At 46.4% G+C, this 13,691-nt stretch overlaps 1 protein-coding gene across 3 annotated transcripts; it reads right to left on the bottom strand.

Moving 5' to 3' along the window:
* Positions 1-973: 973 nt before the first annotated feature.
* Positions 974-12,908, bottom strand: LOC308247722 (putative ATP-dependent RNA helicase DDX41). 3 transcript variants are annotated; one of them, XR_013960547.1, is made up of 3 exons: positions 12,340-12,897; positions 1,536-4,298; positions 974-1,374 (listed from the first exon to the last, which is right to left on the bottom strand). XR_013960547.1 is itself a non-coding variant. In XM_080667183.1 (2 exons), the coding sequence occupies exons 1-2, from the start codon at positions 12,350-12,352 to the stop codon at positions 2,095-2,097; spliced, it is 2,217 nt and encodes a 738-aa protein (XP_080523309.1). In that variant the 5' UTR covers positions 12,353-12,908; the 3' UTR covers positions 974-2,094. The 3 variants fall into 3 exon arrangements, 1 of the variants encoding a protein (XP_080523309.1); XR_013960548.1 differs by lacking the exon at positions 12,340-12,897 and having other exon boundaries at positions 1,536-7,760; XM_080667183.1 differs by having other exon boundaries at positions 974-4,298; positions 12,340-12,908.
* Positions 12,909-13,691: the final 783 nt, after the last annotated feature.

Genomic DNA, 13,691 nt, shown 5'->3' with positions numbered 1-13,691 from the left:
ATACCTAACCAAAAACCAGGGAAAGCACACAGTGGTTTGTAACTGCTGAGATGAGATCACACCCGTTGGTGTAAATGGCAGCAGTAGGACCCAGGTCAGTGCAAAGTGGAAAAGCAAAGGGAACTGTCCTCCAGTGGGGAAAGCAGGGATAACCCACCTGCCTCTGACGCAGGGAGAGCATGGCTGCTTCAGATTGTCCCTCCCTGTGAGGGTGTGCCTTATGGAGAGATTTCAGTAACTTAGCCCCCAGACACCCATAGCTTCTATCTTTCCAAGACTTAACAGCTGAAACAAGCACTAGGTCAGTTCATAGAGTGGACATTGGGTATAGCAGTGTTACTTAAGTTGCACCTGTGTATATGTAGGTTTTTTATGTATATATTTTTATTGATTTCGGAGAGGGAGAGGGAGAAAGAGAAACATTGATGATGAGAATCATTGACTGGCTTTCTGCACACCCCCCACTGGGGATCGAACCCACAATCCCGGCATGTGCCTCTGACTGGAATCAAACCTGGGACCCTTCAGCCACAGGCTGACGCTCTATCCACTGGGCCAAAGCAGCCAGGGCTGTAGGTTTTCATGTATTTAGCATTAAGGCATGAATTCCTCATCACCTATCCTCAATGAAATTGTAGCATTAAATGGTTGGCCCTAGAGTCTTCCCTACTTGAATTTACTTCCTCAAATCAGATACTTTGACCCCATTATAGAGAAATGCTCTTTCCTGGCCAGAATTTTTGGTTTTTTTTGCAAGTTACTCGAGGGATAACGATTGCTGAAATACCTAGCATTCAAGTAGGAACCAGGTCTTCCATTGATTTGATCATACATTTATAAACCAAGGTTTCTTGGTTTATAAAAAAAGTGCTTGGTACACAAAAAAGCACTTATGCCCACTGAATATAGGTAACTAGTAATTTGAGTTGGGTTATATAGACATGATGTTAAAGAGAGAAAAGCTCCAGAGACCTTACACATGAAATAGTCATTTTATTAAAGGTACAAAAGTGTGTTTCCAGAGGCTTTCAAATCATCAGGTCCCCATCCACATTGGTCATGTTTGCAGTTACTCTCTAGCATGGAGGCTCTGGTGTCCAATGAAAGCTGACCTACACCTGAAGGCCTTCCCACACTACATTGGTGGGGTTTCACACCAATATGAATTCTCTGATGCTAAGGGATGAACTCTGGTTAAATGCTTTGCTACACATTGCATTCGTAGGGCTTCTCTCCAGTGTGAATTGCATGATGTCTAATGAGGGCTGAGCTCTCACGGAGAAATTTCCCACATTGGTTACATTTGTATGGCTTCTGAGTGTGGGTCTTTTGGTGGGTTATAAGATTTGTACTTGGGCTGAAGGCCTTCCCACACTCGCAGCATTGTAGGGTTTCTCTCCAGTGTGTGTCCTCTGGTGGTTTGTGAGTTGGCTCTCTGGCTGAAGGCCTTCCCACAGGTGTTGCATTTGTAAAGTTTCCTGTATGGAGCCTCTGGTGCTGTATAAATGCTGCACGGTAACTGAAGGTCTTCTCACACTCGCTGCACTTGTAGGGCTTCTCCCCTGTGTGAGTCCTCTGGTGGTTTGGGAGGTTGGCGCTGTGACGGAAGGCCTTCCCACAGATGCTGCATTTGTAGGGTTTCTCTCCAGTGAATTCTCTGATGCTGAACAGTCGCTGAAGGCTTTCTCACACTCAGTGCATTTGTAGGGCTTTTCTCCATTGGGAGTTTGTTGGTGATTTGTGAGGTTTGCATTCTGGCTGAAGGCTCTCCCACACTCACTGCATTTATAAGGTTTTTCTCTGGTGTGAATCCTTTGCTGCGGAGTAAGAGAGGAGCTCTCGCTGAAGGCCTTCCCACATTCATTGCACTCATAGGGCTTCTCCCCAGTGTGGCTCTTCTTTGAGGCTAGAGAGGCTTGTGCTTTAATGGCAACTGGGATAAAGGGGAGCAATAATAGTAATTCCAGAGGCACAGAGGGCAGGCAGCCAGGCCCAGCCTAGCCCAAGCCAGCTGGGCCGAGGATGCTGGCTTCTTGTCCAGGGTCTGGTGTGTGGGAGGCAACTGGAACCCAGAGACTGAGGGATGACAGACGGCTAGAAGTCCATGGAGCTGTGGGCCAGGTAGTCCTTGCGGCCGATGTTGCTGACCTGTTTGGTCTGCATGGCCTCAAGTTTGGGGCAGTCAGTGATCCGATGGCCCAGGCCCCCGCAGAAAGCACAGCCTCGTTCTCCTCCGATCTCCAGCATGGACTCATCCCCACAGTGCAGCACTTGCAGCACAGGTGGCACCTTCTGCTTGGCCTCCAGCAGCAGGGCTTTGAGGTCCATCAGCACTGACTCATCGCAGGCCTTGTTGATGAAGGTGGTGGCGATGCCTGTGTTTCCTGAGCGCCCAGTGCGGCCTATTCTATGCACGTAGTTCTCAATCTCCTCAGGCATGTCATAATTGATGACGTGCTGGATGGCAGGGAAGTCCAGGCCCTTGGAGGCTACGTCTGTGGCCACTAGAACATCCTTCTTGCCCTCCCGGAATGCCTCGATGGCCTTGGTCCGTTCCTCCTGGTCTTTGCCCCCATGGATGGCCACGGCCTCGACCCCCTTGAGCAGCAGGTACTCATGGATGGCATCCACATCTGCTTTCTTCTCTGCAAAGATGAGCACGGGCGGGGGTGTCTTCTGCAGGCACTCGAGCAGATACACCATCTTGGCCTCCTCCTTCACATATTCCACCTCCTGTATGACATCTAGGCTGGCGGCCCCAGCACGCCCCACATTGATGGTGACAGGCTTCACCAGGGCACTCTTGGCAAAGTTCTGTATCTTCTTAGGCATGGTGGCACTGAAGAGTAGGGTCTGTCGCTGGCCCTTGAAGTAGGAGAAGATGGTGCGGATGTCACCCTCGAAACCCATGTCAATCATGCGGTCAGCCTCATCTAGGGCCAGGTAGCGACAGACGTCTAGGCTGACCATCTTCTTTTGCAGCAGATCCATGAGGCGCCCAGGGGTGGCCACCATCATGTGCACACCATGTCGGATGGTCTCCATCTGCTCTTTGACAGACATGCCCCCAATGCAGAGCGCGCAGCGCAGGAGTGGTGAGCTGTCCTGCAGCAAACGGCAGTAATACTCCAGGATGCCGTGAGTCTGCCGGGCCAGCTCTCGCGAGGGACAGATAATGAGTCCATAGGGTCCTTCACGCTTGGAGAAAGGTAATCTCTTTTCTTGTTCCAGGCAGAACATGATGACAGGCAAAGTGAACACCAGCGTCTTGCCTGAACCCGTGAAGGCGATGCCTATCATGTCACGGCCGGATAGAATGGTGGGGATACCCTGGATCTGAATAGGTGTTGGGTGGTGGATGCCTTTCTTCTTCAGGCCTCTCAGTATGGCTGCAGGAAATTTCATTTCCTTGAAGCTCTTGATGGGTGGTGGAATACCATCTCCTTCCACCAGGATGTGGTATTTTTTCCGTACACGTTCGTGCCGCTCTTCAGACATACTCAGGACGTAACGGGGAGGTGTCCAACTGGTTTTGATTGGATCATCATATGTGATTCCCTTGGCCATCTCCTTCACTGACATCAAGGCTCGGCCCTCAGCCACACTCTCCAGGATCTTCTCCTCTTCCTTCAGCTGCTTTTCCTTGGCAGACTCCTTGCGGGCTTCAGCCTTCTCTTTGAGGTGCTGGTGTTGATCCAGGAGGCTGACATTGGACTGAGGGCCCAGAGCGATGTCGTCCTCATCTCCCCGATGGTCACTGCCACTGTCCTGCTGCTGCTCCTCCGGAGCTCCCTTGCGTCTTCGCTGTAGCAGCTTCTGGAGCAGCAGCTGTCGGCGCTGTTGCAGTGGCATGTAGGGCACATAGTCTTCGTCATCCTCTTCCTCCGCCTCGGAACGGCTTCGGGAGGCAGTTGCCTCGTCAGTACGAGCCCGCTTCCGTTCTGGTTCCGAATCCTCCATCCTTTTCTGTACGCATCCAGTGTGGCTCTTCTGATGCTGTGAAAGGGAAGAGCAGTAACTGAAGGCTTTGCCACAGTCATTACGTGTGTATGGTTTTGCTCTGTGAGACTGAATTATGTCTGAATTCCTCCTGAGGCTCTTCATTTGTATTTCACATTTATGGGGTCTCACTTCTTTAGGAACTCTCTGTTGTGGGGAAAGGACTGGTCGCAGATGGAAGCTCTTCCCCTGTCCACAGTTCCTATGATCTGATTCCCCAGGGGGTATCTCTACCCTTGTGTTTTGGAATGGTTCTTCAGAAAAGTCTTGCTCAGATTCTTCAGATACAGTCTTCCAGTCTGAAAAAGATTTAGAAAGGCAATTTAAAAAGTTCCTTTGGTAGAATAAAACTAAAATACAAAAGGCTGGAGGAGTTTGGCTGAACTCGAATGCAGACAGGTTTGATGCTTCACTTCTTTTCACCCAGAACATTAGTGGTTTATGTTTCTGTTCTAAACCGAATAATGACCAAGATGGCTTCTCAGGGACATTAGCTCACATTAGCCTCCCCCTTTTTTAAAAAAAATAAATTTAACATCTCATTTTATTTACAAACCTGTCCTTGTGTTCCAGAATCAATGGCTATTTAGTACACAAATCAATGCACTCAGAAAATGGACCATGTTAACATTGCTTTCTCAGTATTTTAGCTCAAGCAGAGAAATTCTTTATAGACCCCAAAGCACCAGGTTTAGGTTTAGTGCTCCCACAATGAGCACCCTTAGTAGCAAGAGGAAACAATGTGTCAAGAACCCAGCCAAACACACACAGCAGCAGGTGAGACTCCCGATGCAAACAAATGACTCCCTATAAACAGAGTGTCCCCCAAGAAAGGTACACAGAGGTCAGACTTCTGATGAAATTGAATGACTCCTTATGGAATATAGACTTCTGATGAAATTGAATGACTCCTTATGGAATATAGACTGATGAAATTGAATGACTCCCTATGGAATATAAACATAGGGTGGTCCAAAAAATGTGCACACAGTCGAAACGGTCAACTCTCGTAGGAAAAGAGTGACTGCCTTTTGAACATAAATATAGGGCACCCAACTACCCCCAAATGTACACACAGATGAGACACGGGTGGAAGAGAATGACTCCCAGTGGAACAATGTAGAGTTCCAAAAAATGAGCACACACTTTAACACTGAATTTTCACCCCTTTTCAAGTTTAACTGATTTGAAGACGGTGTTTTCTTTCTGGATTTTTTTGTTTTTCATAAATGAGGAAGGGTATTTGGTGGAGGCACTGGTAACAGGAAAGGATTGTCCAGTGTCTGGAAAAGGGAGAGCCTATTTAGAAGGGGGTGAGATATTCAAGGAAGACGAGGACTGAAAGCATTTCAACAATGCTGGGCCAGCCGCTGGAGGGTTGTCTTTGTTCTTCCTTTTGTTCTTTTAGCACCAAGCGGCTAAATGGTTATCCCCAGATAACCTTTTGGAGGTGGCCCACTGGGGGCCTCTTGCTCTTCCACCCAGAATGAGCATGATGGGGTGGCCTCCAGTGGCCTGGGAGGGCTGTCTGGGTTCGGCTTCGCTGGTTCTCTAGAACCGTTGTTTTTACATTTGATGAAGGCTCTGGCTCGAATCCACCACTTTTTCTCCTTAGGAACAGGAACCTGGGACTCGCAGGAATCCATGACTGTTTCCTCCTCTTCTTTTACTATTGATAAGAAATTTACTTTTTCTACATTATTTTAGAAGCTGCCTGTTCTTCTTGGCCAACCTCTGAATCTGCCTTCTGAGGTTATGATTTTCCTCTTCAAAGTTCTCACGGGAGAGCACCTCACACTGGCTGCTCAGCTTCTTCAGTGAGATTTCCATGCTCTGCAGGTCCTCCTTCGCCCCTTCGTACGGCACCTGCAAGAGCCTCAATTCCCGCTGCAGGATCTCCAGGGAGGTTTGCATCTCTTTGCTCTGCATGAGTAGCTCCTTTTGCTCCCCCTTCATCAGCTGATTCCAGAAGCTGACTCTGTCTACCTCCTGTGGAAGCTTCTCCTTCTCTTAGGTGGCCAGGGCATTCGCCTCCTGTGCCTGCTTCAGAGCCTCCCTCTCAGTGTTCAGCTCCTGCAGCTCCTTCCTCAGCTCCCGCAGTGCTGCCTCATGTTGGAGCTGGTCCTGCTCCCTACGCCTGAATGCTTTGCTCTCCATTTCCAGGGAGCGACGCAGCAGGGTCTTGTAGCAGCTGTGCTCATCCATGAGGGCCTGGTTCTGCACTTTACTGATGGTCTCCAAGTGCTGACTGTTGTCTTTTTCCTTCTGGAGTTGCATCTCCAAGTTTTCTATCTGCATCCAGAGCTGCTGGTTCTCCTCCTACAGCTCCATGCACTTGACGCTGCATTCCTGCAGGGCCACGGAGGCACCCCACAACTCCTCGACTGTGCCCTGGAGGGTCTGGTTTTCTTTTCCCAACTCTAGGATACGGCTGGCGTCTTCTGACAGCTGCTCCATGTCCCAACTCAGGTGGGTGTGCTGGTTCATTCTCTGGACCTGTTCAGCCTCGAGTGCCATGCTGTCCCCCAGCAGCTCCTCAAGGAATTGCAGGGGGATGTGTCCACGATCCATCAGGTAAAGATGCAGGAAGAGCCTCCCATTTCTTTAACTGCCAAGGGATGAGTTTACCCTAATCCTCTAACTCAGATGTGATTTTTCTTTCTGCTCATGGTCTGTTTTTGCCAAATACTACTAGGTAGGTAGTAGTCTCAAGTTGTCCTAGTCTCACAGTTCTCAGTGCGGTTTTGGGCACTCTGCTTATCTGGTTTAAAAAGCTGATAAGAGCCCTAGCTGGTTTGGCTCAGTGGATAGTATTGACCTGAGGACCAAAGGGTCCCGATTCTCGTCCAAGGGCGCAAATCTCGGTTGCAGGCTCCTCCCCGCCCAGGCCCTGATCAGGGCTTGTGCAGGAGGCAACCAATTGATGTGCTTCTCTCACATTGATGGTTTTATCTTCCCCTCTCTCTTCCTCAAAAAAAAAAAAAAACACACACAAAAAAAAACAAAAACAAAAAGCTGATAACAATGCAGCAACATGAATTTTTTCACTTTTTAAAATTAAGATTTTAAACAATGTAATCCTAGCATTGGTAAGAATTTAGCACTAGGATATCTCATACACTGGTGGGGCTGCATAAATTGGAACCTTTCTGGAAAACAATATGGTTGCATGTGCCAAGAGTCTTGCAAATCTTGATATCAGAATTCTGAGTTTATCCTAAGGAACCATTGAGAATACAGAGCTGTCAAATGAAAAGCAAACATCTAAATGTTGAATAATGAGGGGATGACCATAGCACAGCCAACCAAGGGACACTTAGCAATTGCAAGTCATGTTTGAAATCTGCACTATAATTCCTTTTGTAGAAAGGTGCTGGGAAGATATGCGAGTATAAGCTGTATTGTCTTTGGGTTGTGGGATTGGACAATTTTTGTTTCCTAGTGCTTATCTGTATTTTTCTAATGTTCTCCAATAACAGTATTTTATAATACAAGTTATAAAAACCTTGCTTTAAAGAATATGCAGTGATAGAAACATACTGTTGAGTGAAAAAAGGAATATGTAAAGTTACATAATTACTGAATTTTGTGATATGAAGACTGAATGTTTACTTTTGTGTGGTGGGATGATAGGGGATCCTGAAAGTTTGTACTCCTTAATTCCCTTTTCCTGCCGAACACTGACCTTCCTCCCCTCTAAACCTGAGCTTGTGCTCTGTTTCATTTTGTTCATTTTTTAAGATTCCATGTATATATGAAATCAAATGATATTTGTCTTCCTTTGTCTGACTTTTTTCACTGAATGTAATACTTTTTAGAAAAGGTCCATTAATATTGTTGCAAATAGCTAGGTTTCATTTTTCAGGGCCGAATAATATTCCATTACATAATATGTATTATATCTTTACTAATCATGGATAATTTTGTTGGATATAGTCTTGGCTGGTAGTTTTCTTCAATGTTTTTAATATATCATTCCACTCACCTGACCTGTAGGGTTACTGAGAAATTCTATCTAAGAGGGAATATGCTAATTGACCATCACTCCATCACAAAGATGGCTGCCCCCACAGCTGAGGCCAAGTTCCCATAAGGAGCCTTAACAAGCAATCAGCAGGGACCTGAGGCTATGCCCTCCCCTGCCCCTGTGGGGCTTGACGGGACCTCGGGCTGAATCCCTCACCCAGCAGGGCTTGACAGGGGACCTCAGGCCGAGATCCCTGCCCCAGCACCAGGCCAGGGGACCTGAGGCCATGCCTCCCCACCCGGCAGGGCTTGACGGGGGACCTCAGTCAGTCTACATAATATACCATATTAATACAAAGAAAAAACCCCACATGATCCTCTCAAAACCAAAAAGAACATTTTACAAAATATGACCCATTTTATGATAAACTAGGAACAGAAGAGAACTTAATTGCATTTGAGATGCTTTTCCCATAAGATGTCTGCCTTGCCACTTCCATTCAGTATTTTACTGGAAGTTCTAGTCAGGCCACTTAGGCAAGGGAAAAGAAAAAGGTATCCAGATTGGAAAGGAATTAAAACTTCATGATTTTTGTATACATAAAGTCTTCAGGAATCCATAAGCTATCAAAGATAAGTTCAAGGTTGCAGGATACAAGATGAATGTAAAGGGACAACCTCTTTAAAGTGGGCAAAAGATGTGAATAGCTATTTCTCCAGATGTATTTCTAGGTATTAGCAATGAACAATCAAAAAATGAAATTTAAAGCAATTCCATTTACAAGAGTATTAAAAGAATGAAATGCCTAGTAGTAAAAACAGGAAGTGTAGGCATGTACACTAAAAACTACCCTTGTTAAGTTGGTGCGATCCCTACCAAAATCCTAGCTGGCTTTTTTACAGAAAACGAATCTAAAATTTTATGGAAATGCAAGAGACCCAGAACAGTCAATCTGGAAAATGAACTAAGTTGAAGGACTCGTTTGCAATAACAAAACTTTATACAAAAACAATCAAAATATTGCTGTACTGGTACAAGGGCAGACATAAACATAAATAGAAAAGAACTGAGTCCAGAAATAAGCACATTTTATAAACAATTGATTTTCAAGAGTACTAAGAAATTAAATGGGGAAATTATTCTTTTCAAAACATGGTGCTGGGGCAACTGGACATCCACATAAAAATGCAGAGGCTCTGACTGAGGAGCTCGGTTGGTTGGAGCAGCCGGCACCAGCCTTTTGGACCTCGCGGACCACGAGTTGGGGACTGCTGGCTAGAGCGTCGTCTCTATACGCCAAGGTTGAAAGTTTGATTCCCAGTCAGGGCACATACAAGAACCAACCAATGAATGCATAAATAAGTGGAACAACAAATGGATGTTCCGCCCTCTCTGAAAATCAATAAAAGAATGACGTTAGACCCCTACCTTGTATTGCTAATGAACTCAAAATGGACCAAAGAACTAATGTAAAAGCTAAAACTCCCAGAAGGAAATATAGTTTCTTAGATATGGCACCAAAAAGCACAAGCAACAACAACAAAAAATTGGATTTCATCAAAATTAAAAACTGTGCTTCAAAGGACACTATAAAAAAATGTCAAAAGAGCCCTAGCTGGTTTGGCCTGTGGACTGAAGGGTCCCAGGTTCAATTCCAGTCAAGTGCACATGCCTGGGTTGTGGGCTTGATCCCCAGTGTGGGGCGTGCAGGAGGCAGCAGATCAATGAGTCTCATCATTGATGTTTCTATCTCTCTCCCTTCCTCTCTGAAATCAATAAAAATATATATTAAAAAAGTCAAAAGATAATCACAGAATGGGGAAAAATATGTGCAAAATCATAAATTTAAGCGTCCAATATCCAGAATATATAAAGAATTTATAAACAACAAAAAGATACCCCCCCTCCCCAAAAAAAGATAACCCAATTTCAAAATGAGTAGAGGATTTGTATATTTCTCCAAGGGAGAGAGATACTAATAGCCAAAAAGTACATGAAAAGATGCTCAATCCCTAACTGGTTTGGCTCAGTGGATAGAGCATTGGCCTGCAGACTGAAAGGTCCCAGGTTCGATTCCGGTCAAGGGCATGTACCTTGGTTGCGGGCACATCCCCAGTAGGAGATGTGCAGGAGGCAGCTGATCGATGTTTCTCTCTCATCGATGTTTCTAACTCTCTATCCCTCTTCCTTCCTCTCTGTAAAAAATCAATAAAATATGTTTTTTTAAAAAAAGATGCTCAACATAACTAATCATTGGAGAAATGCATATCAAACCATAATGTACCACTTCACACACTAGATGGCTGAAATTTACAGGTGGAAAACAAGTGTTGATGTAGAGAAATTGGAACATTCATACATTGCTACTGGGAATGTAAAATGGTGTAGCCACAGTGGAAAAGTTTGGCAGTTCCTTAGAAAGTTATACCACACAGCAATCCGTTTTCCAGGCATACACCTGAGAGTAATGAAAACGTGTCCACACAAAAACTTTTGCACACATGTTCACAGTATTATCTATATACATAAAAGCCTAAGCAACCGTCCGACCAGTACCTATGACACACAATGACCACCAGAGGGCAGATGCTCAACACAGGAGCTGCCAAGCTGTGGTGACTTGGCAGCTGTGGTTCCCGGGTGATACACCCAGAACCAGAGAGGAGGGAGCCTGATTCCGGAGTGCGTCACCCAAGAATCGCCCTCTTGCAATCTGGGACCCCTCGGGATGTCGGAGAGCCTGTTTTGGCCCTATCCCTGCAGGCCAGGCCGAGGGACCCCACCTGCTGGAGGGACCCCACTCTGCAGATGTCCTTTGAACTGTGTTGCCAACCCAGGTGTAGCCAGCCGGGGAGGGACCCCGGGAGGTTGGCTCCAAGGTATGTCAGGCCCATGGCACCCCGCCAGCCACCTTTTAATTAATTTCCTTTCAATGTGCACAAATCCATGCACTGGGCCTCTAGTTATTCATAATAGCCCAAACTGGAAACCACCCAACATCCATCAGCCCAGGGACAGATAAAATGTGATACATCCATATAATGGAATATTATTCAGCCATAAAAAGGAATGAGATACATTCATTCATGTTACAAAATTACCTTAAGTGACAGAAATCAGACACATATTGTATGATTCTATTTTTATGAAATGTCCAAAATGGGCAAATCCATACAGACAAGAAATAGATTAGTGGTTGCCAGGGACTAGAGAAGGGGAAAAAAGGAGTGGTTAATGGGTATGGGTTTCTTTTTAGGGTGATGAAATGTTTCAGAACTAAATAGTGGTGGTGATGGTTTTGCAACTTTGCAAATATACTAAAAGCCACTGAATTGTATACTTTAAAAGTGAATATTATAGTATGTGAATTTTACCTCAATTAAAAAAATAGAAGAGGTAGTATAGTCCTCAGAAAAAGAAATAAAAAGGTCTGGATACCGGTCTTAGTATAGACCTTAAGTTACTGAGTTTTACCTAACTCCACTGTATCTTATTTTTCTCTTTGGAGAGGATGATAACCTGCTGCTTGCGTTCTCAGGTCTCTGGGGAAGACAACACGAAATGCTGGTTGTCAAATTGGACTTGAAGAGTTATTGACCAACACAGGGGCTCCTTGCAGATTTAGGGGAGGATGGCAAAGCCTCGGTGGTTAAGATTAAGTTAAATGCACATTTGTTCTGTTCTGCAAGGCGTTAAAAGTGCTATTTTATTTGATGCTTACAGTTCTTACTGGTAAACGAGGTACTCAATGCTATTTTGCCCTTTCCTAAATAAACACAGGTTAAACAGGATTTCTGATTCCAAATCCCCAGTACCTTCCACAACTTTACAACCAGCTGGGTTCAACCCGCCCTCATTTCAGGTAGAGTCAATAGGCTCCTGTTCCGAGGACCCTTGGCTGCTACAAGAGCTGGAAGATCAGAAGCAATGGAGGAGACCCTGAGTATGCCCCAGGGGTGAGGGGTTGGATAATCAGATTATCCAGGACTGAGCTCCTCAAACTTTTTTGACCTCACATTTTTATATATTTTTTATTGATTTTTTACAGAGAGAAAGGGAGAGGGATAGAAAGTTAGAAACATCGATGAGAGAGAAACATCGATCAGCCGCCTCCTGCACACCTCCTACTGGGGACGTGCCCACAACCAAGGTACATGCCCTTGACCGGAATCGAACCTGGGACCCTTGAGTCCACAGGCTGACACTCTATCCACTGAGCCAAACCAGTCAGGGCGACCTCAGAATTCTTTATTAAAAGATCGTCCCTAAGTGGAAAGGACAACCGCAGGGCTCGGGGCCGCGTCGCACAGCAGCAATAGTGAGCAAGCTAGGACAGAGGCTGGATCTGCAAACCGTTCCCTCGACCCACTCACCTTTCTCCAGCATTTGGGTATCACCAAACGACACCGCCTTCCAGCAGTTCTCTGGGCGCCAGCCCCGCTCTGCAGGCCTGCTCTGACCGTGGATTCCTCTCTCCGGCCTTCCCTCGAGGCCGGGGCTGAGCCTGCGGTGCTGGGCTCCGGGAACTCCGGTGGGGGCTGTCCAGCCGGGTCTTTCACTGTCTCCCAGCCACAGCAAGGCCTCGGCTAGGGAGCCCGAGGCGCAGCCAACGACTCGATCTCAAAAAAAAACACGGCGGGAAAATGTCGCAGGCAGGTAACCGGGTGCGGGCTCGAACTGAGGAACTGAGGCTTCAGGTCCAGCCAAACGCCAGGTCCTCTTCTCCCGCCAGAGCACACGCGTAAACAGCATCACTTCCGGTCATGCGCGATTGCCTTCCAGCCCCTCTAGCCTCTAATTCCCTAGAAATCTCCGCGCTCTCTTCCTGGTCAAGGCCTGTTCTCTCGGTGCCAGCTTTGTGCCCGCACACCCTCCTGGGTCGTGCTGCCTAGAGAGGCTCCTGCCAGTTCTTGCTCCCAGAAACTATTTCCCATCATGCTATGTTGCACATGCTCTTCAGGTCCACCAGAATCCAACGCCTGGGGCCTCTGAGACAGGAAGCGACTTGGCGCTAAGGATCCTGGGAGTTGTAGTTTTAGCGCAAACAGATCACTGGTTCTGGACTCCTGCTTTTTCAGTGGGTCACGTCCCCAGAGCAGCAGGTGAAGAGGGTCTTCTCCTTCCCGGACCTTAAACTCAGGCCCAGCTCCAGACACCTTTACGGTGCTCTTGAGCCTCTCAGTGTGAACAGGGCTGCCACCGGTTGGTGACCTGGAATTCTCAAAGTATAAAATCAATCGGCAGGAGGGAACCTCTTCAGTAATTTCAGGGGCAGAAACACAATTTGATAGTGTTTGATCAGCACTGTTGCAAAAGGAGATTCCTGAACTTTCTGTCCCTTGGAGGATTCCCTGCTGCGTCAGGGGATATTTCAATGGACTTCCTCAGAGCATTGATGAAAATTCTTCACCACCCAAGCAATTTTCCGATTTAATTTTAGAGGCATTTTGACAATAAGAAGACGAGAATGCGTTACCTGGGAAGCGGAAATGAATGTAGGAGTCCTAAGGCCTCTTTTCACGTGTACTGTCTCGGCCCCTTTCAGTCACAGCTGGTGGCGGTTTTGCCAATATAATCCTCTTAACTTCGTGAGTCCGCTATGAATCTTACCGGATTAACTCCATTAGGGAAGTCACACTCAGATCCCTTTAAGATAAGCCCATTTCTACATATCACTGGGGTAAAATCAAGGTGTTGTCAGGGTTACATGCCTTCCAGAGGCTCT

This window comes from Plecotus auritus (genome assembly GCF_963455305.1).
Source record: "Plecotus auritus genome assembly, chromosome: 5".
NCBI lineage: Eukaryota > Metazoa > Chordata > Mammalia > Chiroptera > Vespertilionidae > Plecotus > Plecotus auritus.
Note: the sequence above shows the minus strand (reverse complement) of the source record. Positions and strands in the feature narration are given on the sequence as shown.